Source organism: Aegilops tauschii, chromosome 7 (assembly GCF_002575655.3).
Source record: "Aegilops tauschii subsp. strangulata cultivar AL8/78 chromosome 7, Aet v6.0, whole genome shotgun sequence".
Lineage (NCBI taxonomy): Eukaryota > Viridiplantae > Streptophyta > Magnoliopsida > Poales > Poaceae > Aegilops > Aegilops tauschii.
In genome coordinates, this window is record NC_053041.3 from 121,965,161 (window position 1) to 121,992,846 (window position 27,686).

The window sequence follows — 27,686 nt, forward strand, 5'->3', positions numbered from 1 at the left end:
CGTTATCAACGAACGTCGCCTCCTATTTAAGCGAGACACCAAAGCATTAAAGCTAGGGTTTGATTCTTAGCGAGCTGAGGCCATCACCCTCCTAGCCATCCAACCACTACTTGGTTCTCTCAAACATTATATTGATCATAAATAAAATTATTCTTGATGAAACAGAGCACATGCATAGTGTCGTAAATCATGTCACTTCCGCCACGCGAAATAGAGAAATGTTGATTTATTTTCTGAATTAGTCGTGAGGCACAGAGACTGTGACATGACCTTTTGTATTTCAAAAATCTACACGTTTTCAGCGAGGATTGTTACAAAATACTAACCGTCCAGCCTAATTGGTTCGAGGCACTGAAGGTGCCCACGTAATTCTCTTTCGCGGTGTAAAGATGAAAAGGCGATAGCTACTTTTGTTTTTATTATTTGGGCAATTATCAGGTTCACCATTTATTTGTGATTCGGAATTTTCCACGCCGCAAAACACCTCAAACTCAAAGGCCCCTCTCTCTCTCTCTCTCTCTCTCTCTCTCTCTGATTTTGGTTGAAATATTCCAACTATAATTTCATGGCCGCCTCTTTCCTGCATTTTCTTGGAGTTTCATTTACTCGCAAAAATACGAAGTTCTGACGCGCTGGAGTGGACACGATTATCCGTTTATCCGGACGAGTCAACACTGCACCAACCATTCATCTCTCTACCACAACCGTGTGGCCTTGTGGGGGCTACGAAACCAAAACGTCCCTGTTACTGCAGGTAGCAGGAAGGCCAAGACGGTGACTGAACTGAATCCGCAACCTCCACCTGATGCTTATCTGGATTTGGACTTATCTTATCTCGTTGCCTGGTCACAGGTTCTGATTCACCCGAGCACTTTGCCGGGACACGTCACGTTCACACAATGCTCCGATCCTGACAGTGCAGACGTGCAGTGTCCAGCACCAAAATGGAGAAAGAGAATTTTGCCTCTTGCCGACGAGTTCCAGCTGGAGTCATTTGCAAAGCATCCCAGTAAAATTCAGAAGAGAAACAACGGAAGCAGATTCATCCATAGATAACATAACATAACACTGTGGCTGGAATAACATCAATTCCTCAGTCTCTATGGCCTAATAAGTACCTCTGTCCCATAATATAAGAGCATTTTTGACACTACACTAGTGTAAAAAACGCTCTTATATTATGGGACGGAGGGAGTAACATCTACTACAGTAACAAATATGCTGATCCATAGGTACTACATGTTGGGTCAATACAGACATCGCCGATAAACACCCAGATGTTGGCGGCACAGAAGAACTCAAGTACTAAGCATAAACACCTGAACACACTGACCCATCATCGCATCAGCTAGACAGGGCGGCTGCTGGAAGGGTTCGCAGGCGAAATGCCCATGCCGAACGTCTGCGACTTGCACGCGAGCCTCACGGTCGTGTGGATCTGCGAGGGCTCAGCCATCGCGCCGTTTCCGTAGTCGCCGCAGGCCAGCCTTTTCGTGGTGGGCGGGACCAGGGAAATGCCGAGTTGACTGATCGTCTCGATGTGGCGCGCCGTGAACGGGTTGTTCCACATGAAGGTGTTCATGGCTGGCGCGACGAAGATCGGCTTCTTGTAGTCCCATGCTCGCACTATGCACGTCAGGAGGTTGTCGCATAACCCACCGGCGATCTGTGAAGCTAATGAAATGTCAGTCTGTGCTGGAAAGAGAGCGGCTTGCTGTTCTCTTAACTGATTCAGGCATGCAACATCGAATCTAACGGTTCATGGAAGAAGAGACAACAGACCTTGGCCAGGGTATTTGCAGATAAGGGGGCGATCACCATGATGTCTGCCCACTTCCGCAGCTCTATGTGCAGAACCTCGTCTCCTATCTTCGTCCAGGTAGACCACTCATCATCATCAGTGTAAAGAATGACGTCGCTAGGGAGAGATGATCTATCAACAAAGTGCAATGATGACTTGGTGGCCACAGCTCGGACTTCCGCCCACTCGGAGAAGACACGACAGAGGCTCTCGAATTTTATAGCAGCTACACTCCCTGAAGCAGCAAGGAGGACCCGAGGCCTGCTGGGTTCCAGCTCCCAGCTTCCCTGTACCGGTTCTGATGTAGTCATCTGCTTTACTTGGATCGCCCTGCATTTGAGTTACAGGTATTCAGAGGATTTATGCTGGTACAGGAAAACATGATCCACAGTGCACACTCTGGAATCAAAATCAAGAAGAAAAATCATTTGAAAGATGCAAACAATATGTTATGTTGTCCCAAAATTCAAGCGGCCCTGAAATATATCTAGTACCACTCAGAGAATGATACGTCTGCATCTGTAATCATCAACACAGAAATTAAGTGTTGTCGGTCTGACTGAGGTGCAGTTTGGTTGCACTGCATGAGGGAACACGTTGACATCCTTAAAAACATAACCAACGGCTCCAATTTATCATTTACATCTTCTAATAGGGTCAAATGTACTATTTGAGGGAAGTAGACACTGGAATGGTAAGGCAATATGAGGTAATCAAAGTAATAATCTGAAACCTGATGTTACTATCATTATAGCACACATTCTGTATCTGAAGACCAAAGTTATGCGGCTAGGACTTGTTGATTCCTTTCTACAATTTTACCATTGACATTTGAGCTCCAATGCTAGTCACCATACTTAGCAATTTGGCCTTTTCTACATTTTGCACTATTTGATTGACTTAGGTTGACTCTTAATGGTTGTTGGAGACGCTGGGATTCTCATACTCTCATTTAGTCATTCATGGATGCATGTCATGAAACTATCAAAGATATTGTTAGTATGATTCAAGTGTCTAAAACTGATAAAGAACTCTGTTCACTAGGAACTAAGACAAAATTGTGGTGGTTGTGATTGCACAGCCACGATCATCGTGGCAAGTTACCACAGAAGTCATCCCACCTAAACCATGGTCGATATTTCCCGACAGATCAGATCGGGACCGGATCGTTTCTGGATAGTTCATTTTGGATAATAGTTCACATTCAGGGAAGGCGATTTCCACCTGATCTAGGGAAGGATATACTGTATCTGTATCTAGGGAAACATTCAGATATCTAACTATAACTTACCTTTCCTTTGGAAAACAGCAAAACAATCTAATGAATTCAGGTAGAACCAGGCATCACGCTTATGTATTTTGTACCAAAATGAAAATATTGTTTAACTGCTTGATCCAAATTTACTTGCTCAAATAAAATCTTTTAAATCATAGAAAATAAAAGTGGTCTAACAATCCATAAGGAATTCTAACAATTGCAAAAAATGCAGAGAAGTCAAACATGCTTTAATTTTTCGGCACTACTTCAGATGTGCAGGACTATGCTTATGTCCGAACTATGTAAAACTTACTATCTGTAGTGTAAAAGTTTGGCTGCTAAGTGTTTGCCTAACATATAATTAGTCTTCCTAGATTGCAATCAAAAAAATAGTACATATCACAGCAGAAGTGTCAGGCACGATTATGTAAGGGTTTGTAGATCGACTGTGAACTGAATACATCAAAGGAAGAACTAAGGCACCGGATCAACCCATTTCGGTTCCTTCTCTGCCCTGAGGCCCCTTGGCACTCAACCAATTTCTGTTGCACACCAACAACAATTGCAGCCTTTTGTGTCCAATCACACACGAATTCATGCCATCCAACTTAACTTGCATTTTGCAAACCCATGAGGCATATCAACATGAAAACTGCATCAGAAAAGCCACTAGTGTTTACGAAAGCGACTACTCTGGGCATAACTACCCTATGATTCTCTGTAAGCATGGAGCATACATGAAGCAGATCCAGACTGCTGCCCTCAAATGTAACTTGCATTTTGAAATCACATGAACAGAATCAGCATATAGCCTAACATTTTGTGTGAAAGCCACTAGTCCTCTATTTATTTAGGGACGAAACGCCACCAGCCTTCGCAGTAACTACCCTGTGATTCTGTATAAGCACGGAAGCTACGGGAAACAAATCGAAGAGGGGTTTAGCTCTTACTGGCAGCAACTTCATGGGCCAGTTTCTCACAGAGTACTACGACCACAGCAGCATCAGAGATTCAGAGTCCAGGATCTACTGACCTGGGAGGCGATTTGGTAGGAGCGTAGGCAGATAAGCGGTTGAAGACGGCGGCAGAGGCGGGAGGGGCCGGGGAGCTTCGTCGGCCGGCGGTAGGCGGAGGCGGCGACCGGGGCTGCCGGGAGCGGCGCGCCGCGGGCGGAGGGAATTGGGAGCGACTGGAGGCGCTGGCCGCTGTGGAGCGTCGGGACTGGTCGCTTCTCACTTGGTCAGACTCGGACTGGACTGGGCAGGGTCGTCGCTGGTCCGGTGTTGGGCCTTGCAGGCCGAAATCCTTCTCCCCTTGCAGATTGGTGCTTCGGCCCTCTTTTACCAGGCCTGGGTCGATCATACGAGTGCAAAAATATTGAGTAGATAGAGGTTCTAAAAAAAGATAAAATGGAGTAGAATACACCAACAAAACATTTTGTAGAAAAAAATTCCCAAGAAAGTATACAATGCGAGAAACCAAACCATCAACTCGTGCATTTAGAGAGTTTTGCACGACCGAACCAAAGAAAGAAATAATATTGTAGGTATATTCAGATATGTGCATCGGCCCTTTGAAGCAGAAGTAGCAATTGCATGAAAGAAATGACACTCTTTTTACAATGGTGCAACTCCCTGTTGAATCGGATTGCCTTGAATTGGTAAAGATGATAAGCAACAAAAAAGGAGTAAGATTTTGCATCTCAAAGCTGAAAGAGATTTTTGTATTACTCGTGTTAGTACAAGCCTGAGCACTTGTAGCGGTTAGATGTCTATGTAAAAGAAAGAAGGATGCACGAACGTTCGCTGCCACGCATTTGCAAACACACGGGATGGCATTTTGGTGCTTGCAGTTTTCAGGAAAATCATGGAAGTTCTTTTTATTTTTAGTGCAATTTTCATCAATAACTGACATCCACTAGTAGAAAAAGGGGCTTTCGTTCGGGCCTGGCCAGCCCATTAGTCCCGGTTCTTATACGAACCGGGACCAATGGGTGCATTCGTCCCGATTCGTGAGCCCAGGTGGCCGGCCGGGGCCTCGTAGGCTTTGGTCCCGGTTCGTCTGGACCCATTTGTCCCGGTTCTAGGCACGAACCGGGACCAATGGGCCTCCACATCCATTGGTCCCGGTTCCAGCCACGAACCGGGACAAATGAGTTGCCTATATATAGCCCATCGCCGGCGAGCAGAGCACTCCACACTGCTCTGTTTTTTGCTGGCCGGCGAGGGGAGGGCATTTGGGTGCTCTAGCTCACCTCCTATGCACATGAGGTGTTCGATGAAACGTCCGAGCCACACTAGTTAATATTTCTTCTCTCGAAACTCGACCTCTGAGCTCCATTTTCCCCGAGATTTTTCTAGGTTTAGCGGTCCGTCACGTCCCGTCCCCATCTTCACCGCCGTCGATCGCCCGCACCGATCTCGTCGCCGGCAGCACCGTGGTGAGCCTCTTGTTCTTATCTTCTTTTTGAAAGAAAAAAAAATTCTTATTTCAGATAGATACTTGTCTAATTTTCTTACTTTTATTATTCCTTGTTATTATATAGTGCGATGGTTCTGGTATCCGCCCCCGTCGGCCCTCGTCCTGTCTATGATTCGGATGTGGTACATATTATCTTTTTATAACTATTTGGTTCATTTATTGTTTATGACAATTATGCCGACCAACGTGACATAGATTTTATTTATGTAGGAGGTGGATGAACCGGAAATTCCAACCGACCCTATTGTCGAGAGGTTAAATTTAGTTGAAGAAGAAAACAATTACTTGAAGGAAAAAATAAAAAAAATTGAGGAGGAGAAGATGATATTGGAGTTGCATGTTGCGGATGTCGTCGATGATCACAAGATCAAGATGGATGCAATGCGGTTGAAGATTAGAAAGATTAGAAAATATGTCATTCATACCGAGGCTTGGTATCATTATGCCGTTGGATCAATTGTTACCTTAGTTGTGATTATGATCGCATTTGTTGTTGCATTGAAAGGTTTACATTGTTTCAATGTATGGTTTAACTAGATGCTCTGGAGAGCTATATGTTGTTCAATTTGAACTATGTATGTACTTTGGTTTTAATGTGATGATGAACTACTATTAATTTGGTCATTTATCTATCCATGTTCATTTGTAGTGCTTTTCAATTTCAGGGTCTTATAGCTGAAAAAAATCAGTAAATGCATGAAAAATAACAAATGAAGTCAGAAAGGGTTAAAATTGATGATGTGGCTTTGAATGGTGCATTTTGAACACAGAAAAACTATGGAGTTTAAATAAGTTAAAAAAATGAAATCCCTTTGTAACAGACGAGTTTCCGTATGAAACCCTGATACTTCGAAAGAGATTGTCTGTTTTGTACACGAAGTGCATCCAATTTTTGTCGTAACCCTCTCTACTTTCTTGCACATGCTATGTGGGTCAAATGATGATACCATGCCACCTTTCAACCTTTTCAGAGTTCATTTGAAATGTTTTTCAATTTCAGGGTCATATAGCTCAAAATAATCAGTAAATGCATGAAAAATAACAAATGAAGTCAGAAAGAGTTGAAAATTGATGATGTGGCTTTGAATGGTGCATTTTGAACACAGAAAAACTATGGACTTCAAATAAGTTCAAAAAAATGAAATCCCTTTGTAACAGACGAGTTTCCGTATGAAACCCTGATACTTCGAAAGAGATTATCCGTTTTGTACACGAAGTGCATCCATTTTTTGGCGTAACCCTCTCTACTTTCTTGCACATGCTATGTGGGTGAAATGATGAATTATTAAAGTATTTTCTATTCAAAATCATTAAAAGCAAAATGAATTTTCATAAACAACTTTTTTGTTACAAACTTTAATAGCAAAAAGAATTCTCATAAAATAAAATAAATAAGTAATTAGAAACAAAATAACATAAACTACAATAAAATATATAAGTAGAAACAAAATAAAATAAAATAAAATAAACTTTAGTAACATAAATGAAATTTATGAAACTAAAATTATCAAAGTATTTTCTGTTCAAAACACTATAAGCAACCTCTACTAAAATTATATAAAATTCATGCAACTAAAATTATCAAAGTATTTTCTGTTCAAAATCATTAAAAGCAAATAGAATTTTCATAAAGAACTTTTTTTGTTAGAAACCTTAATAGCAAAAAGAATTATCATAAAATAAAATAAATAAGTAATTAGAAACAAAATAAAATAAAATAAAATAAATAAGTATTTTGTTGTAAGTAGAAACAATAAAAAAAGCAAAAAAGAAAACAAAAAACTGGGAAAAAATAAAAAAATTGCCATCTACTGGGCCACCACGGCCTGAATACGACTAGAAACCCATCAATGGGCCAGGTTTCAGGCCCGCAGAAGGCCCAGTAGGCCCATCTGGCATAGCAGTGACAATTAGGCCCGTAAGCCTGCAATAGAGAGGAGCTCGAGAGGGGTGCGGCAGTGGGGCTTATAAACCACTGCGCGCCCCTCTCAAATAGCGAGGTGGTACTAAACTCCCACCACCAGGCCGCTGTGCGCGGCCTTTAGTCTCGGTTGGTGGCACCAACCGGGACTAAAAGGGTGGCATTGGTACCGGTTCGTGCCACCAACCGAAACCAATGCCACCCTTTAGTACCGGTTGGTGCCACCAACCGGGACCAAAGGCCGCCGCTTCCCGTCCTTTGGGCTGCTGAAAAGAGACCTTTGGTCCCGGTTGGTGGAACCAACCGGGACTAAAGGGGGCATTGGTACCGGTTGGTGCCACGAATCAGTACTAATGCCCTTGGTATATAAGAAAACACTTTGCGTTTTTCACACTCATCTCTGCAGTTGCCCCGCCCCGACGACGCCGCCAGGCTGCCCGAGCTCGCCCCGTCGACGCCGTCGCCGCCCTCTGCCCCGTGGACGCCGCCGCCCCTGCCCCGACCACGCCGCCGTCGGCCCGCCCGACCACGCCGCCGTCGCCCCGCCCCGACCACGCCGCCGTCGCCCCTGCCCCGGCCCGACCACGCCGCCGTCGCCCTGCCCCGCCCCGACCACGCCGCCGTCGCCTCTGCCCCTGCCCCGACCACGCTGGTCAGGCCGGCGCCTCCCCCTTCCTCCCTGTTTTTTTCCCACATTTATATGATGTTTTTTTTTCAGATTATATGTATATGTGTGAGTATATGTATGTGTGTATATATGATTATATGTCCTGTTTTTTTCAGATTTTTTGTTCATATATATGATTATTTGTTTTTTGCTTTTTTATAAAAATGTATATATGTATGTATGTTCTCTGTGTATATATGTTCATATATGCAAAAATTAGATTTTAAAAAAAGTTTTATCTATATATGTTCTCTGATTTAGTACATTTTAGGTTAGTTTCATTTTTAGAAAAAGTTTTATATATTTAGGAAGAAGGAAGCGAGAAGGAAGAAGGAGAAGAAGAAGAAAAAGTTTTATATATGAATATTTTTAGAAATTTTTTATATATATGCAAAAGTTACATTTTTAGAAAAGTTCTATATATCTAGCTAGGAAGAAGGAAGAAGAAGAAAAAGAAGGAGGAAAAAGGAAAATAAGAAGAGGAAGAAAGGAGAAGAAGAGGAGAAATAAATAAGAAGAGGAAAAAAGAGAAAATTCTATTTTTTTTCTTCTTCTCTTCTATCCCGATAACTTCAACACGAGGGGGGGGTCGATATACCCCCTCCCCGATAACATTATTTTCCCATGTATGTATGTCGTCGTTGTCGATATAACCCCCTCCCGGATAACTTCGACATGAGGGGCGGTCGATATATATACCCCCTCTCGACCGTGATAATTTATACCACGGGAGCACCCCCCCGGCCCTCTCGCTCGACCAAAACTCTGGAGGACACCCAAACCCTAGAAAAAAACGATGTCGGTCTCCTACCCCCTCCCGCCGCGCCCCTACCCGATCGACAAACTCTCTTGAGGCCACCCAAATTTACCAAGTTAAAAGAGCGTTGTCGTCGAGGCCACCCCGAACCCTTGAAGCGTTGTTGAGGCCACCCCAAACCCTTGAAGCGTTGCCGAGGCCACCCCAAACCCTAGAGAAGCGTCGATTCCAGGCCACTAATATGATTCCTTATTGTGCTGCTAGCTAGTTCTACGTTTGCCACTAATATATCCATCTGTCATGTTTGAATAATAATTGCCATGTTATAAATATTTGGAGAAACTATGGATGCGCACCCCCGAGACGAAGCAAAAGAAGCGGTGTTGGGGGAGATAATCGCACACGGAAGTGATGCCGTCTTGTCGTTTCTCAATGACACATGCACCGATGGTCTGGAAAGACAGGATGAAGAAGCAGGCTACGACGATGATCAAACAATGGAGGAGGAAGGACACCGTGATGACGGCTCCGGTGACCGAATGGAGGAGGAAGGACACCGTGATGACGACGGCTCCGGTGACCGAATCGAGGAGGAAGGACACCGTGATGACGGCTCCGGTGACCGAATGGAGTCCGGCCAGGTATATATATATTAATCAATTAAGCATGTGCTGACTATATAGCTAATTGATGCATTAATTGTTTTTGGTATGTACACATATTAACTCTCTTCTTTTTCTTCTTTTCTAGCCATCCGGATCGAGCAACACTTCGGTAACGAGACGAGGCCCGAAGAGAAAGTTGCGCACGGATGAAAGGTACACGATCATCGAAATTGATTGTGCTGGCCAACCGATTGAACCCCTCCGGACCAAGCAAAAATTTAATGCTCAGTGCGGGGTTCTAGTTAGGGACATGATCCCAATCAGCATCGAGCAATGGTTGAAGCCTAAGGACATAGACTCTCAGGTGTCTTATGTCAGCGATAGGCAGAAAGCTGATCTTTGGACCGCGCTGCAGGAAAATTTCACCTTCCCGCCAGAGGAAGATCCGAAGAATCCAGTTAAAAAGCCAATGATCAAGGCTTATGCTCTTAGGAAGATGGCTGAGCTATTCAGGAGGTGGAAGAATGAGCTGAAATCATCGTTTGTCGACCAAGACAAGACTCCAGAATTCATCGGCCGATTTGAGAAGATCAAAGATCAGTGGCCCGCATTTGTCACCAAAAAGAAATCTGAGAGAGCAGCGAAGATGTCAGCGACAAACAAGAAAAATGCTGCAAAGAAGAAGCATCACCATCGCACGGGGTCAGGTGGCTACCTGAAAGCCCGGCCGTTGTGGGACAAGGCTGAGAATGACCTCATTGATAAAGGGATCGAACCAGAGACGCGACGCTGGCCAGACCGTTGCAGGACTTGGTTCTTTGGGGTTGGGGGGAAAATTGGACCCTGTAACAGGGAAGTGCGTTTGGTCCAACGAGCAGCTGAACACACCCATCGAGAAGCTTCAGGAGTATATCGAAAAAGCGCAGCAAGGGACGTTCGTTCCGGACAGAGAGAACGACGAGCTCACAGAGGCCCATGGGAATCCTGAGCACCCCGGACGGACACGAGGCACGCCAGGCTCCCTTTCGTGGAAGGCTGGATTTCCCGACGCAGGCAGTTACAAACGCCAGGAGAGGAAGAAGAAAAAGGAGTTGACCCAACTACAGGCGCTGCACGCAAGGGTGCAAGCGCTAGAGGAACGAGACACAGTTCGCAGCACGCGACCTGCTGAAGCTACCCCGCCATCTCAGCAGAGAAGCGGCATGGCTTTCTGATAACCCACAAGTATAGGGGATCACAACAGTTTTCGAGGGTAGAGTATTCAACCCAAATTTATTGATTCGACACAAGGGGAGCCAAAGAATATTCTCAAGTATTAGCAGTTGAGTTGTCAATTCAACCACACCTGGATAACTTAGTATCTGCAGCAAAGTATTTAGTAGCAAAGTAATATGGAAGTAATGGTAACTATAGCAAAAGTAATATTTTTGTGTTTTGTAGTGATTGTAACAGTAGCAACGGAAAAGTAAATGAGTGAAGAACAATATGTGAAAAGCTCGTAGGCATTGGATCGGTGATGGAGAATTATGCCGGATGCGGTTCATTTTGTAACAGTCATAACATAGGGTGACACTGAACTAGCTCCAATTCATCAATGTAATGTAGGCATGTATTCCGAATATAGTCATACGTGCTTATGGAAAAGAACTTGCATGGCATCTTTTGTCCTACCCTCCCGTGGCAGCGGGGTCCTAATGGAAACTAAGGGATATTAAGGCCTCCTTTTAATAGAGTACCGGAACAAAGCATTAACACATAGTGAATACATGAACTCCTCAAACTATGGTCATCACCGGGAGTGGTCCCGATTATTGTCACTTCGGGGTTGCCGGATCATAACACATAGTAGGTGACTATAGACTTGCAAGATAGGATCAAGAACTCACATATATTCATGAAAACATAATAGATTCAGATCTGAAATCATGGCACTCGGGCCCTAGTGACAAGCATTAAGCATAGCAAAGTCATAGCAACATCAATCTCAGAACATAGTGGATACTAGGGATCAAACCCTAACAAAACTAACTCGATTACATGATAAATCTCATCCAACCCATCACCGTCCAGCAAGCCTACGATGGAATTACTCACGCACGGTGGTGAGCATCATGAAATTGGTGATGGAGGATGGTTGATGATGACGACGGCGATGAATTCCCCTCTCCGGAGCCCCGGACGGACTCCAAATCAGCCCTCCCGAGAGGTTTTAGGGCTTGGCGGCAGCTCCGTATCGTAAAATGCGATGAATCCTTCTCTCTGATTTTTTCTCCCCGAACACGAATATATGGAGTTGGAGTTGAGGTCGGTGGAGCGTCAGGGGGCCCATGAGGCAGGGGGCGCGCCCAGGGGGGCAGGCGCGCCCCCACCCTCATGGACAGGTGGAGGCCCCCCTGACGTGGATTCTTCTTCCAGTATTTTTAATATTTTCCAAAAATATGTTCCGTGGAGTTTCAGGTCATTCCGAGAACTTTTGTTTCTGCACATAAATAACACCATGGAAAGTCTGCTGAAAACAGCGTCAGTCCGGGTTAGTTCCATTCAAATCATGCAAGTTAGAGTCCAAAACAAGGGCAAAAGTGTTTGAAAAAGTAGATACGACGGAGACGTATCACTTCCACGGAGATGCTTCAGGAGCCTGTCTTCACGACTCCTGCTAGCTACCCCATGGATGCTATCACGGAGTCTCAGCATTGCCACCTTATGACGCAGTGGATGGAATTGAAAGTCAAGGCGGCTGTTGGCTCTGTTGCACCTCCTGAACCTGGCGCAACTTTTCACTGCCGGCCGATTCCAGAAGGATATGCTAGGGTGATGGTGCATGAAATCACAGAAGGATTTGAGGACCTCCAGCTTGACCACCCTACGGGTGACGGGGAGACTCGGCTAGGTTCTTGTCTGAAGACTCCATGCATATGGCGGAAGGAGCTCATCAACCTTCCGAACTGGACGCCTCCGCCTCCTCCTCCTCCGGCGAGTCAGGGCACTCCGCCTCCTCCTCTGGCGAGTGATCAGGGCACTCAGCCTCCTTCTCCGGTGCGTGGCAGCACTCCGCCTCCTTCTCCGCCTACGCCGGCGCGCCCGAGCAGCCACCAGCCTCCTCCTTCTCCGCCTCGCCAGCAAGGGCGGAAGAGACCCGCCGCCGCCCCGTCTGCTCTGGCGCGTCGTAGTCCTTCTCCTCCGCCTTGTAAGCAAGCACGAAAGAAGATAGCTGCAGCCGCTCCATCTGCTTCGGCTTCTAGCAGTACAGCCAGAGGCAGGAGGCAATACAGATACGGTCCACCTCTCAAGCCTCTAGAGAAGTTATCGTAAGAGAGGACCGTGGAAGAAAACAAGAAGATCGTGGAAAAAGAAGTGAAGGACTTCTTTGAAGGGGTGAAAGCAAAGAGACATCCACCTCCGGAGGAGAAGGTAGATCCGATGAAAGCAAAGCGCACTATCGATGCCCTGAGGAAACCACCAAAGTCTCCGCCGAAAACCAACTATGAGCATGTTACTGAAAAGGTATATATCAAAGCGGAGCGGTCGGGAAGTACTAGAAGTGATCAAAGGTTAAAAGAACGATGAGCAGCTGGGAAAAAAATTGCCCAGCTCGGCGAACAAGCGAACCAATCGTGCCCCCCCCCCCCGCTCAATGTGTCTAGCGACATCGTCGCTAATGATCCGGGGATGGTGCCCGGTTATAACAATCTTGGATATTACCTGCCCGATGATGTACATTATGATTTCTTGGAGGTGGATGAACACAGATACGAGTACGGGAAGCCTCTCGTCAAAGATGAAAAATCTCTAACAACGATGATGCGAAGATTCCATAATTGGTACATGAAAACCTGCAAAGAGTCTGGAGGGACGAATACTTTGTATCTGAGAGTTAAAGAGGAGCACGACCTCGTTGGAATTGATCTGTTGTATGTTCCATTTGAGGAGTTCTTCCAGTTCTTCAATCCAAAGGCCCTCAATAAATTAACGGTCACTTGCTACTGTCTGTAAGTACTACTTCTGTCATTAAGTCTCTATATATAACTCAGCTCTTTCATTGCATGTATTTATAATTATCCTCACTATATTATGTAGATTGAAGATCGTCGAGTGCAGAAAAACAGAAATGTATGATATTGGGTTCATTAACACAAATCTCATAGATGAATTTCAGGTTAAAAAGAGTGCCAAAGATGCCGAGGCCAACTTGCTCAAATCATTGATAATAAATCAAAACAAAGATTTAATACTCTTTCCTTACAACTTCGAGTGAGTGTTACTGTCATGTGCATATTCGGTTTCCCTTATTACTCGAGCGAGGTTATAATAATGTAATTGATGAGTTATGCATGCGTGTGCAGCTTCCACTATATTCTCCTGGAGATTAAGCTTGAGCAGGGACTAGTAACCGTCTTAGACTCGAGACGAAAAGATCCCGAGACCTATGCGGACATGACTAAAATTCTCAACAAGTAAGTTCAATCGATCATTATCGCACCATATCGGCAACTTTTTGTTCATTTCCTGATATCTCAAGTAATAATTATTTTCTTTGTCTTGCAGGGTTTGGAAAAAGTTCACCGCAGAAGCTCCGGGACTGCCGAAGGAGCTGCGATATACATACCGAAAGTAAGTACTACTAGCTAGCTAGTTGCGCGCATCTCGCGTTGATTCTAGCTACTTTCATCAATGCCATTTATAATGCTTCATTATCAGTTTGATTGACCTCTATTTCTCATAAAGTGCTTGTGGCAGGAACAAGGGAATGATTACTGTGGATACTACGTGTGCGAGTTCATCTACAACACGACTTGCAAAGATAAGCGGGGCTACTCTAAAAGACAATATGAAGTGCGTAAGCAATAACATTCACAATTTCATTTTATTGCACCATCATTTCTGTTGAGTTTCATTCATATATATGTATTAACCCCCTTCTTCAAATTAGACGTGGCAGATGCAGAATGAACTCCTACCACAAGATCGCATGAAAGCAATTCAAGAGGAATTGGCGGGATTCTTTTTTGACCACGTCATCAATAAAGCCGGAGAATACCATGTGGAACTTGAGTTCAAATGCTAGGGGATTGTAAGAGATATTATATATTGTATATGTATGTAGCCAGTAGCGTCGGATAGATAATACGGAAACTTGTTGTTCGACCAATCTCTCGGGGAAGGAGAGGTCGATCACTTCTCTCGGTATGCATGACGAACTTCTGTACTTAATGGTTTCCTTCATTTTCTTACTAGCTAGCGTGTCGAGGGCCTCTCTATACGTATAGTACGTAGCGTCGACCAAGCACGGAGATAAGAGAGAACACTTCTCTCTATTAATTAATTAGCTACCTAACACAATATATGAAACACCTTAATTAACCATACAAAACCCCCAAATCCACCCCCCTTTCAGAAAAAAAACAAAACCCTAGCCCCTGAACAGCTGACGCGTGGATGCCTATTGGTCCCGGTTGGTGCCACCAACCGGGACTGAAGGGTCTCCTGCCTGGGCTCGCAGCACCGGCCACGTGGAGGCCCATCTGTCCCGGTTAGTATAAGAACCAGGACTAAAGCCATAGGGCATTAGTAACGACCTTTAGTCCCGGTTCCCCAACCGGGACAGATGGGCCTTATGAACCGGGACAAATGGACCTTTTTCTACTAGTGATCCTTTGAATCTGGACCGTGTGGCTTTGGGGTTGGGGCGTTCGTTGGGATCTCACTTGCAGCGAACGTTCGCCAGGTATCATTACCGGAAAAAAAATGTTTGCATGCACTCAGAATAGTTGTGTCGCACGGATTGCAACACTTATAATCTATTGAGTAGAGCCGGATTTTACATACATGGACGGAGATCCAAGCAAAGACAGAACTAAACATCACCAAAACACACTAGAAAAGGGCAGAAAAGAAAGAGTTTGCGGCTTTCCGCGCGCGAAGCACACCTTCGTATGTACAAAAACCAAAGGTGGTGCCACACATACACCAACAAGATCAGTAAACCCTTTCACGGCCGACCACGCCATTAATTAGGTCGACCAGACCTCAGAAGCCGACGGTGGCCATCGGCCCGAACGACGCGGCGCGGGAGCATTCGACGCCGGGGGGCGCGTTGAGCGCGCCCAGGAGCGCCCTGCCCTCGACTAGCTCGCGGAGGGCCCTGGCGTAGCTCGCGCGCAGCCGCCGCAGCGTCCTCCGGTACAGCGCCGCCAGCCACCGCACCCGCACCCGCCGCAGCGCCCCGAAGAGCCTCCGCCGGCTCTCAGCCGATCCGCCGCGGCCGCCTCCCTCGCCGCCCAGCCTCGCCACCGCCATCCTCTTCCTCCGCCCGCCGCCACCGCTCGCCGCTGCCGACGCCGCGTCCGCCCTCGGGCGCCGCGGCATGCGGAACTGCATGGCCCTCCTCGCCGCCCCGGCGTCCACCATATCGATCAAATCAAAATGTATGCTCAGGGTTAGAGATCAGCTCGCTCTCTCGCTTGTTCCTGTTTCTTGCTATGCTACGTGAAGAAGCTATATAAGTGAGGCGCAAGCCATAGTGCTCTGCCGTCATCTGCGTGCGGCAGTTGAAATTTTATACAAAGATAACTAAATCTATGGCCTATACAGCTTTAGATGGCGTCTTTTCTTTTTCTTGAAGGGTAGTGCGTCCCACGGGAGCGCTCAAGGGCCGGCATTGACCGCTGTGACGTCCATCCATCAACGTTCGAGCAGGTGGTTTAGTCAGTTGGCCACCAATAATCAACAGAGCAGGATGCTACAAAGCACAAACGCCCCCAAATCAGGATGCGCCAATCCAGCAAGCCACTGACTCATACGCGTGTACTTCTGATTGCTGCATGCGAGACAAAAGTGCTGATGAACTTCTGATTAAGCTATTCCGATCGAGCTCGATCGCCTGCTAAGCTGCTTGCTGCAAGATAAGCTCGAGAAGGCGTCAGGATAAACAAATCTTTGGTTATGTACGACCGATCGACAGCCTGAGCTAAACTAAGATTCCGAGCTAGCTTCATCATGGGCGGGCGAACTGATCGATCGTCATTGACTTGACTAGATGACCTGTTCATTTTTGTTAAAAATGTGCGCAAGCTGCTGATTGAGGCCAGTCCGTGGGCTGCTGGAGCCTGTCGAGCTATTGAAATTATGAGCTAAATGGAGTTGACAAAATTCATTAGAAAATATGTTGTTCTGGGAAGGACAGCTAGGGTGGAATCGGCTATGCAAATAATGCTAGCTGAAAAACTCCCTCGTAGAATCACTAAGGCTTTCCTCAAAAATAGAACAGAGCTAAGACTTTAATTAGGTCGACCAGACCTCAGAAGCCGACGGTGGCCATCGGCCCGAACGACGCGGCGCGGGAGCATTCGACGCCGGGGGGCGCGTTGAGCGCGCCCAGGAGCGCCCTGCCCTCGACTAGCTCGCGGAGGGCCCTGGCGTAGCTCGCGCGCAGCCGCCGCAGCGTCCTCCGGTACAGCGCCGCCAGCCACCGCACCCGCACCCGCCGCAGCGCCCCGAAGAGCCTCCGCCGGCTCTCAGCCGATCCGCCGCGGCCGCCTCCCTCGCCGCCCAGCCTCGCCACCGCCATCCTCTTCCTCCGCCCGCCGCCACCGCTCGCCGCTGCCGACGCCGCGTCCGCCCTCGGGCGCCGCGGCATGCGGAACTGCATGGCCCTCCTCCGCCGCCGCAGCCGCCGCAGAGCCTGCTCATTTTTTTGTTAAAATTAAAAATGTGCGCAAGCTGCTGATTGAGCCCAGTCCATGGGCTGCTGGAGCCTGTCGAGCTATTGAAATTGCCCAGATCGAGAAGGTACTGGTGGAGTTCATTGTGTTCGCTTCAAATTATGAGTTAAATGGAGTTGACAAAATTCATTACAAAAGATGTTGTTCTAGGAAGGACAGCCAGGGTGGAATCGGCCATGCAAATAATGGTAGCAGAAAAACTCCCCTCATAGAATAACTAAACTTTTCTCGAAAAAATAACAGAGCTAAGACTTATGAAAAGTCAAATAACTCCAAATGCAATTTAAATCAAGATAATAGTATGTTGACAAGTATTTTGTTGTGCTCAAATCGCCGTACTTTTCTTCATCTCCTATTGTAATGACACAACGGCATTCAGTTACACACCATGCAATTAGTCAAAAGAAACCACTAAAAAATTATCAAAGTTCGTGAACCTAAATGAACTAGACTGACAAGTAAAGCAATTCTAGAATTCTAGTGTGGTTTCTCCTCAGGTAATAAGACATATCTTCTCTGGGAGAATAAAACTCAAAATGTACATGTTTGTTTTCACATTAAATATTTACATATATAATTTAAAAGAACAAATGTTTCGTTTCGACAATAATAATAAACAAAATCATAGAAAATAAAAAACTCATCACAATTTCGTCATAACTTTTGGTTTTTACTCCTTTGCCCTGAAAAAACAACAACTTTTTCTACACTCCTTTTTTTAGGGGAATTTGTTTTACAGTCTAATTCGTCCAAGACAAACTAGGGCTTAGTTTGGGCTTCTTTTTTTTTTGAAACTCCATCTCCCACGAATTTAGGCCTAAAAGTACACCCAATCCCAGCCCAGAACACCCATCGAAAGGCCCAATGAAGCCGAACCTTCGCTACGAAGGCACTCGGTCCCAACCCAACCCAACCCAACAGCCAACAACTTTCACCAGCCGTTCTCCGCTGCGCCACTTCTGTCCTCCCCCTTCCCTCAAAAATAAATAAATAAATAAATAATTCTGTCCTCCCCCACCTCCCACCACCGCAGAGATCACCGGCGACGGCGACGCGATGGCGGCGTCGGCCCTGGCGGCGTCGGCGGCGGCGAGCCAGTCCATGAGGAACCGCGAGATCCTCGACGCCGTGGGCACCACCGCGGCGGCGCTCTCGCTCGCCGGCTCCTCCTTCATCGTGCTCTGCTACCTCCTCTTCCGCGAGCTCCGCAAGTTCTCGTTCAAGCTCGTCTACTTCCTCGCCGTCGCGGTGAGAGCATCGGATCTGGGAGCTTTGCTTGATGTTTTATCGGTTTGGATGCTGATTGCGTGATCTGGCGTGCGCGTGGCTTGGAATTTGGGGCTTGTGGCGCGATCTGCGAGCAGTGTTTTGATAGTTTGGTCTGTAATTGAGCAATTTTGGTGTCTCTTGTCGTTAGTTTGCACAAATGGTCGTGCATACGAGCTCTAGTAGATGTGGAGAATTCGGTGCTGGAAGTAGTAAGGACCGGGATTTCAGAAATGTGCGTCCAATTTTGACCCGTGATGCTTATTTCTGCCAGTTGGGGCCATTATAGATTCGTTTTTCCGATAGTTTCGTAGCTGCAATAGCTTTAGCACGAAGCTAAGCATGTCTTACACTATGGTTAGCTTCAATTATTGATCAACTTAACACTTGTTTCATAAGATAATCGGAAGATGATTGAGATCATGTGACCTGTTGCCATTTCCACATGGGCCGCTCCAGTTTAATGAAGCTAAGCGGTAGGATGTCTTCCACATATATACTTGAATGCGGAAAAACTGGCTTCCAATAGGCATTTCTTAAATTGTTCATCTGCAAGAGATGACATTGCCCCCTAGCTCTATTTTGTTGTTGTTGGAATTGCAACCAGTGGGATGGTGAGCATCCACCTACTTTTGTTTCGGTGATAATAGAATGCGGAATTCTTTCTTAGAAAAATGAAATACATGTCTAGTCAAGGTGCTCTGCTGATACCTGTGAAAGCATTATGTGAAGCGAGCTTTCTTCATTGCTTTAACTACTGTATGGTTCAGTTTTTCTGACAATGTTCACTTCAATTGCAGGATATGCTTTGCAGCTTATTCACTATAATGGGGTATGTTGCTGTCTGTATAATTTTAATATACTCTCTGCTGAACGTAGTTGCTTCCTATCTTTCTGATTATATCCACCTTTGCTAATAACACTGACAAAAAGCCACATCAACATTTTATCATGGGTAGTATATATTTGATATTTCCCTACAATTATCAATAGGAGGAATGTAAACGGAATGTATAGCACCTTTTTCTGCTAGAACAAAACAGACTGTTATTTGTTCTCTTCCGTATTTTACAATGATATTTGCCATGCAGCTTGATTGCTGGGTTTTGTGGCAGATTAATTTAGTGAGTTTGTTATCTGATGTTGTAGGGGGCCAGCAAATGCATTCTATTGCTTTGCGCATGACTACAGTGCACATTTCTTCTGTGTGGCTTCTTTTTTATGGACAACCACTATAGCATTCACTCTTCATCGCACAGTTGTCAAGCACAAAACCGATGTTGAGGAGTTTGGATTCATTTTCCACTTGTATGTATGGGGTATGTATGTTGTTCACCACTTTGGCACTTCTCTGATTTCTTCATGTTTCCAAATTACTTGCAGTGACCTGTCCAACCAGTTAAAAAGCATGCTTTGAATAGGTTACATTTTTGAAAACTTCACAAATTCATAGCTGTGTCATCTATGTGTAGCTGATTTGCCAATGAATATGGAATTTTTTAGATAACATAGCTGTCAGCTGTGTTGGATGCATCATGCTTTGTCTGTCTTAATATTCAGGTTGCTATATCTCATGGCAGCATTTATATATGGCATACGTATGTAACCCATTTTTTGTGTTGCTATTTTCAACCCTGCCTATGCCAGTGCCAATTTCTGTTGTTTGTCCAATCAGATGCTCATGCCTATGTATCTCGAAAATGAGTACGCGTGATTTCATTTGCTGGCCTCATATAGTTGGAACTGGTAACTAGCCATGTTAGTAACTTGTGCTGCAGATTTTGTCTATGTATCATCTGAGTTTACCGCCCTAGGTACCCTTTATTATATTTCCGGACTAGTTCATATTATGTGTATATGGGTTGCTTTAAACATAGAGCCTCCTTTTTTTGATTCCTCAGGAACTTCACTAGTTACAACTGTATTACGTTCAATAGGAAGTGATTATGGAAGGCCAGGGACCTGGTGTTGGATCCAGCAGGGAAGCACGGGAAAGGTACATCTTTCTCTTTTATTAAGAGCTTGTTAATTTGGTTATACACACTCCTGTTGCTTAAACTAAGATACATTTGATCCTAATTTTCTTATATTATCAGTGATTCCAAGAACAGCTCAAATAGTTATCTTCCTGAATTCTACTGTTTCCATGTAGCATTTGTACATCATCCATAGCTGTTATCAAACGGTTCAAACTGCCATTCACTATTTATATGGATTTGTGACTTAGCTTGCTTGGACTACCTTCAGATTTTCAGACATTGCAATATATTGACAATCCATTTGTATGGTCATCACTTAGTCCCTGAGATGTAGACATGTTTTCACTGTATCATCTTCTTAGCAATTCCTTCACTAGAATGCCCTTTACTTGCAGATTTTACACTTGATTACCTTTTACCTTCCACTTTGGGGTGCCATTCTCTACAATGGGTTTACGTACTATCAAGTAAACCGCATGTTGAACAATGCGACACGGGTATGCGTACAACACACGTTCTGTTAACTGTTTTCTCTTGTATATTGACTATTGAGGGTAGGCTGACTGAGGCTTGTATTGTAGCACTTGATATGTTATGCTCTTTCTGGCTGTATCTTCTGAAAAGTCTATGTTAATTTGTAGATGGCTGTTGGCATGAGTGATCGATCAAGTCAATCTGACGTGAGGGCAGACAAGAAGGTATATGCATTGTGTACATCATCAGTTTTTAACCGAAAACAGACTGTTCAACATTGTTAGTCCATAAGCTTCTCTTATGTTTATCTACTACTTCTTTATAAGATTCGATGATAAAAAATTACAACTGCTTTTATTGTGAGGAATATGTCACTATGTAGTCCACTCATCATGATGCTACTTTGGTGTGTCCTTGATCAGCTTCTTACCATTATTTGCTTCCTTCTGTAGGCATTTAACCGGTGGGGTTATTACCCTCTGATTTTAATTGGTTCATGGGCTTTCGCAACAATCAATCGCCTGTATGACTTTGCTAATCCTGGTCACAAGATATTTTGGCTATCCATCCTTGATATTGGGTTTGCTGGACTTATGGTGAGTCTTTGGATGTTTTTGTTTTCCATTCTTAGACTAGATGCTTCTGGATTCATATGATGCAAAGTTTCTAACTGGGCTTCGTACTTCCTGGAGATACTGAACCAATACATGTTATCGTTTTGTCATTCTATTGATAGTTCTACTCCAAAAGATGGGCATGCTTTCATTCCAACATGTTTATTTCTTTATTTCTTGGAACGAGCCCATGCAATTGGCTTGTATTTGCTAGCCTTCATTATAGAACTAAATTAGTTTAATAGATTAGGAGAAAATCCACCATCAAAACAGGCCTTAGGGTATTTATGAGTTATGACTCCCTCTTGTTGCTGTATTTGCTGGAATCATACTGTTCCTCTGTGCCTGCATTATCTACAAAATAATTTCGTTCATAGTTTTATTACATATTTCTCCTATTTTTCATCAATTCTCTAGACTAATGTTCCCTAATATTTTTAGGGCCTTTTTAATTCGATTGCTTATGGTCTCAACTCTTCAGTGCGCAGAGCAATTGCAGAAAGAATTGACATGTAAGTTGTGTTCCATAGACCAACTTTCCGCAACCATATGTTTTTCCCGGTCATGTACCTTGCACTATTCTGGTTGTAGTCGGTAGTGATAAAGGGCCTGTTTCCAAAATTTTCCAGGTATCTACCCGAGAGAATCAAAAGGAGCCTCCCTACTTTGTCAAGATTGAGAAGTCAGCAAGAAAATGAGCTGACCTCTCTTATTGTTGAGAGTAATAACAGTATAACAGAAACAACAATGCGAGTAACACCTAGGAGTTCTCTAGCTGGCTGAGTTTGTTCATATCTTTCGGGCTCTTCGTCAAGAGGGCGGTTTATTAGTGTGTACCATTTACATCACTGTAGGAGCAGATGCTTAGCACTTACACTGACCATTTGGCATATCAGGTTGTCCGCGGTACATAAGAGGTTGTTTTAGGAGATAGCCAACAGTGGGTAGATACTTAGGTAAGTTGGTGTGGTTGCCGTTATTCTTGCCCCACCCTCATGTTGTACTTCTTGAGAACTCGTCTCATCGGTTTGGCGAAACTGACTACGGACTGATTGCTCTTGTATACTAGCACTGTTCCATACAGTTCTTAACCCCTTTGGGGTATGGTTTCCCCTTGTTTTCTGCCCAAAATGTACCCTTCTGATTGGCCATAAAAAGAATATTGGCCCTTGGTTGTACTTTGGATATAGATATTTTAACTTTTTGGCCACTTTACTGCATTTTCCGTCCAACAATTGTGAAGTCATGACAAATATTTTTGATAGCCAAAATTTGAACTTGTGTTGGGTTCTCATAGTACTGCTGCTTCTTTGGAAAAAGCATATAATTTTCCAGTTTCAGCTTGAGTAGAAGTGCCGCACCAAGTTTGCTAAATGCTCAAAAGGGTTTATGCATCAAGAGCAGGCAAAGCCTCTCCACATGAAATTTTGCTAAAGTAATTAATGCTCTACTATCTCCCGCTCCGTTATATATATAGAAAAAAACAGACCACACAGTGGATACTCATCAAAAATACAAAAAGAACAACTCCTCAACAATGAGTAGAGCGTGGCGGCGATCACTAGTACACTTCAATGTTGGCATGTGTCCTTCTATTGCACTTATCTACTCAAAATCCTTCCATTGGAAGACTTCACTCGGAAAATCAGAGGAAGCGTATCAAAAACATGTAACCCTTTCTGCTCATCATATACAACTAAAAGTTCTCAAATCCTTGCCATATATTTTCAGTCGTTGAGACTACATGGCTGTGGCATGACCGTTCCCAGTTTCCTCCATTTTGCATTCTCACAGGTGCTCTTTGCATCACCGCCTCCTCGTTTTAGAGTAAGCCTGACGTTGTGCAAGGCTATCCCATGGCAAGGCACAGCTCTACTGCAACTGAGCTTGATGGCCTCTCTTGAGGCACTTGTCCCCCTAATGTTCTTGAACAACACATTGCTCACCTCCACAGCCGATTTCTACACCAAAAAAACAACACGCTAGATTATATCTATGCGCATAAACAAATGAATAAAACCGACACAGTCGCCATGTTCTTTTACCTGTTCATTACATGGTGTGGCCGAGTCGCAGTAGTTCTGGTCGATGATGATCGGGTTCTGTACATTATCCATCATCATGTTCTGGAACACGATGTTCTTTGCGTAGCCCCACCCGCCCTGCCATGTCTTGATACGAGCCCCATTCGTCGTGCCGCGCAGTCGCGCCCCGTCGATGGTGATGTTTGCAACTTGGGCTTGGGAATTGCGATCGCCTAAGCTCCCGATGCTTATCCCATGCCCCGGTCCACACACAATGTTGTTGACATGTAGGTTCTCGGTTCCATCCTCGATTGACATGCAGTCGTCCCCGGTCTTGATTGCACAGTCCATGACTTTGACATCCTTACTATGGGCGATATGGATGCCGTCGGTGTTGGGGCTAGTGCCGGGTGCTGTGATCGACAGGCGTGACATCCTTACATCGCTGCAATGCTCCACCGATATGTGGATTTGCTGGCTGTTCAGCAGTTCTAAATTATTCACTTCCAGATTTGTGCAAGAATAGAACGTCAAAGCCTGGAAAGTGAAAAGAAATTAAGATAGCCAATATGTAATCAAGAAAACAAGGCTACTCGATTGGAAAATCTGAAGTAAGATGATGATTAGAAGGTGCACTCACCGTTGGAGCTTGTCTGCAAGGCTGTCAATGAAAAGAACAATTCATATTAGAAAGCTTTCAGGAAAAGGAAATGAAAGCTGTAATAGTTAAACTTCAAAGTTGACAGTGAAACTTTGCAATTTTCTAGTGGCTTTCATGAATGCGCAACTTAGAAGTTCAATATACTTACGAGTTTTGAGTTTACTTTGCAGGAGTTCTGCCACCAAATCTTTCCATTTCCATCAATGGTCCCACCACCGGTGACGGTAAGGCCTCTCACAGATCTGAACAAAATCCAGTGCCTAATGGTATCCTCTATCCAATATAATCTCTTTGGAGGGGCTACCAAAGTGCCTTCAATCTGGAATTTGGTACTCCAACTTGTCATCTTTGTTTGCAAAATTTTATGAAAGAAAATGATGCATGCATGTTCTTGTTATTCATCTGTCTCACCATTAACGTGATACTGGATTTGCATGGGCCGGAGAAGGTTAAATGCTTGGTTAGGTATTTCTTGCCCCCGGGGATGAGCATGATGCTAGGATTCAAAGAGGAGCAAGCTGCAGCCCACGCCTTCGACAATGCCTACAAGAGGTGGATGCGCAAGAAACCGATGGTAAGCCTTCCGTATCGATTTCCATTTCTAGTGAAATGAATTATGCTATGTATTTTGAGGTGGTTTTGCACTATACATACATACCTTTGTGTCGCCATGGCGCCCATCGCCGTAAGCCCCATATGTGAGCACACTGAAAACATGATCCGACTGTAGGGACCGGCCTCTATGGTCAGCCCCATTCGTCGAAGGGGCCATTTTCATGCCTCCCTTGGCAAGAGCACAACACAAGAACAATGACAGTAGAGAGAAAAGGGGCACAATGGAGGCCATTTGTGCAAGAAGAATGCCTTCTTAGTATGTGCTGTTGGTGCAGAAGCTGATGGAATCAAGTATTCCATCGTGAGGATTATTTATAGGCGCCAAGTTGGGTGGGGGATCTTTGGATCTTCTTAGCTCAGGTTGCTTCTGGTTGATTAGGTAAGTTGGCACAGATGTTTGGACCGAAGCAAACCGAAGATTCTCTCGGCATGGGAGTCAAGATAAATGTGCTTCGAACATTATGCCTGCCATTGCATCCAACTAACCCAGTTTGGGTTTTGAGGTTATTTCAACACTATATCCTGACAGCAAAAATTATGGACACCTGGAGCACCCAGCCGCCCACCTGTGGAGACAGATCATCTGAAAATTGCATGCATTTCTTCGGTGCTGCACTCCTCAGACCCACTAACCTTGCATGGATGCTTGAACCCTTACAGATGTATGACCCGCTGGCTGGTGGAAGTTATGAATCACCGTGCACCTTATCAGTGCCAATGACAAATCATCAAGGAAAGAAGGCATGTGAGATTGCATTTGAACAGAGCTTTCAGTTATAGGATCTTAGCCGAGAAAGGAAAGGCGTGGGGCTCGATTCAAGGTTGCCAATTTGATGGAGATTTCTTGCGCTAACAGTTTTAGCGAGGTCGTTATCTTCTTGCCGGTATGAAGGTCGTGGAGTAAGAACATCTACAGCCAAACTCCTCCACTTTCTTCCTAAACGTCCGGACCCTAAAACGTCACCAAACCGAACCCCCCAAATTCGGTCGATATATTCGGATTGTCCGACACCCTTCATATACAACCCATATGTGTGACGGATATGAGACGGCCCGGACACGTTCATCACGTTGGATAGGCCCATCCCGACCACTACCGCAGAACTAATTATCAGTGGCGGGTGTAAAAGGCCTATAGGTGGTGACAGGGCGCCCGTCACTGATATGCCGTTAGTTGCACTACTACATTCTATCAATATTCTCATCGGGCATGCTAGCCGTGTACTTTAGACGAAATCACGTCGAGCAAGATGGATTAGCAAACGGGTAACCATCATATTTTTTCTAGGACAAGCTAGTGTGTTTGGGGTTGAGGCAGAAAAAGAGACGTATTAACTTGCCGGTGCAAGTTTCCCAGCGTGAGTCCATAAGCAACCCGAACGGCTGGACGGTCCGCCTACAAAAGCCATGTGCATTGAGCACGTGGGCCATTGAAGTGTAGCAAAAGGTCACATCAAAGGGAATATGCTTCTAAATACAACTAGAGGTAATATCACCCTCGATCCATGAACTTGCACAAAATGTGATGATTTAGTCCAAAAGTTGCAAAATGTCACTGAGGACTCCCAAAACTTGACACCCTATGTGATGATTTGGTCCAGAGCGAATCACAGCGCGACAAGTGGCAGTCCAGAGCTTGGACCGGTCAGCACTAGCATTTTTGCAATAAACCCCCTGCCGTTTCGTCGATTTAACCCGCGCTACACCCCACCTGAATTTAATAGAACTCCCGTTCCACAGATCCGTTCGATCCCGGCTGTCTTGTCGGGGGAGACCGCGGTGGCGATTTGCTGATGACGCTAGCCATCACGGCGTCATCGCCGGAATTCGTCGGCGGCATTGAGCCACCTCCTTCCGCTCATCTCATCCGGCCGCTCGGCGTCATCCCGCCGGACTATGGTGAGCCTCCGCCTCGACTCTGTTCCGCCTCTGCCTTGTTCCGCCTCGCCTGTGCAATGTCGTTGCCGTCAGCACCAGCACCGCCGCGTCGGTGTGTCTCACGGTGGTGTGAGGGGTGAATGGGTTTGTTTTACGGCAGTAAAGCTAGGGTTTTGGCCGATTAGTAGTTACGGCAGTAAAGCTAGGTTTTTGGGCGGCAAAGTCGTGGGTTTGGCCCGTCTCCATAGTTGGTTTTTCCATTCATAAGTTAGTTTGTTAGACTAGAGTAGTGGTTTGGTCCTCCATTAATGGTTTGGTCTCTTCAATGACAGCATATGGTAGTAATCTGACTTTAGTGGCAGTGGCTTCTGTTCAATGCCACCAAATTTAGTTGTTCAATGCTCCTGCTTACTTGTGAAATGGTCATGGTCATGCTCAGGTGTTAGTGATGCCAGCAATTGCTTCTGTTCAATGGCACCAACTTCAGTTAGCTCAAGTTTCTGATTTTCTGACATTTGACCGAATTTTATCAGTTAACTGTAGTTATCTGAATCTTTTCAGTGCACTGTAGTTATCAGAATGTTTTCAATACGCTGTAGTTAACTAGAATTTTCAGTTAACTGCAGTGAACTGAATTTTACAGTTAATACACATCATTGTTTTCAATAATGTTGATGTAGTGCTTACAATTTACACATATTTGATGCAGTGTGTGATTCAACAAATGGACAAAGGGTGGACACTCCTTTCTTTACACTTGAACTTGAGCATGGTGGAATTTTCTGTGGACCAATCAGTAATTTGGAGTACTGGAACCTCTTCAACACGCCAGGCGCAGGGTCTAGTAACCCGCCGGGGGTCATGTGCCCGGGTCTGGGACCCCTGTTCAGCCACAAGTGATGGGGCCTCCCCGGGTGCACCATGCCCCGCCGCAGAATGTGCCAATACCACCGGGTCATTATGC

At 45.1% G+C, this 27,686-nt stretch overlaps 4 protein-coding genes across 4 annotated transcripts; 1 reads left to right on the plus strand and 3 right to left on the minus strand.

Annotated features, from left to right (window-relative positions):
* Window positions 1-1,026: 1,026 nt before the first annotated feature.
* Window positions 1,027-4,314, minus strand: LOC109747941 (phosphopantothenoylcysteine decarboxylase). The gene is made up of 3 exons (XM_020306985.4): window positions 4,093-4,314; window positions 1,783-2,131; window positions 1,027-1,666 (listed from the first exon to the last, which is right to left on the minus strand). The coding sequence occupies exons 2-3, from the start codon at window positions 2,110-2,112 to the stop codon at window positions 1,349-1,351; spliced, it is 648 nt and encodes a 215-aa protein (XP_020162574.1). The 5' UTR covers window positions 2,113-2,131; window positions 4,093-4,314; the 3' UTR covers window positions 1,027-1,348.
* Window positions 4,315-15,254: 10,940 nt separating this feature from the next.
* Window positions 15,255-16,040, minus strand: LOC123494686 (uncharacterized). Its single transcript, XM_045230724.2, has one exon. It carries the CDS (start codon window positions 15,896-15,898, stop codon window positions 15,518-15,520), a length of 381 nt encoding a protein of 126 aa, XP_045086659.1. The 5' UTR covers window positions 15,899-16,040; the 3' UTR covers window positions 15,255-15,517.
* Window positions 16,041-18,135: 2,095 nt separating this feature from the next.
* Window positions 18,136-22,764, plus strand: LOC109747940 (G-protein coupled receptor 1). The gene is made up of 9 exons (XM_020306984.4): window positions 18,136-18,459; window positions 19,278-19,309; window positions 19,627-19,796; window positions 20,379-20,473; window positions 20,852-20,953; window positions 21,098-21,154; window positions 21,383-21,526; window positions 21,986-22,056; window positions 22,174-22,764. The coding sequence occupies exons 1-9, from the start codon at window positions 18,268-18,270 to the stop codon at window positions 22,325-22,327; spliced, it is 1,017 nt and encodes a 338-aa protein (XP_020162573.1). The 5' UTR covers window positions 18,136-18,267; the 3' UTR covers window positions 22,328-22,764.
* On the minus strand, window positions 22,329-25,076 carry LOC109747944 (polygalacturonase-like). Its single transcript, XM_020306988.3, has 6 exons — window positions 24,888-25,076; window positions 24,641-24,772; window positions 24,378-24,548; window positions 24,209-24,229; window positions 23,590-24,105; window positions 22,329-23,505 (listed from the first exon to the last, which is right to left on the minus strand). The coding sequence occupies exons 1-6, from the start codon at window positions 25,074-25,076 to the stop codon at window positions 23,272-23,274; spliced, it is 1,263 nt and encodes a 420-aa protein (XP_020162577.1). The 3' UTR covers window positions 22,329-23,271.
* Window positions 25,077-27,686: the final 2,610 nt, after the last annotated feature.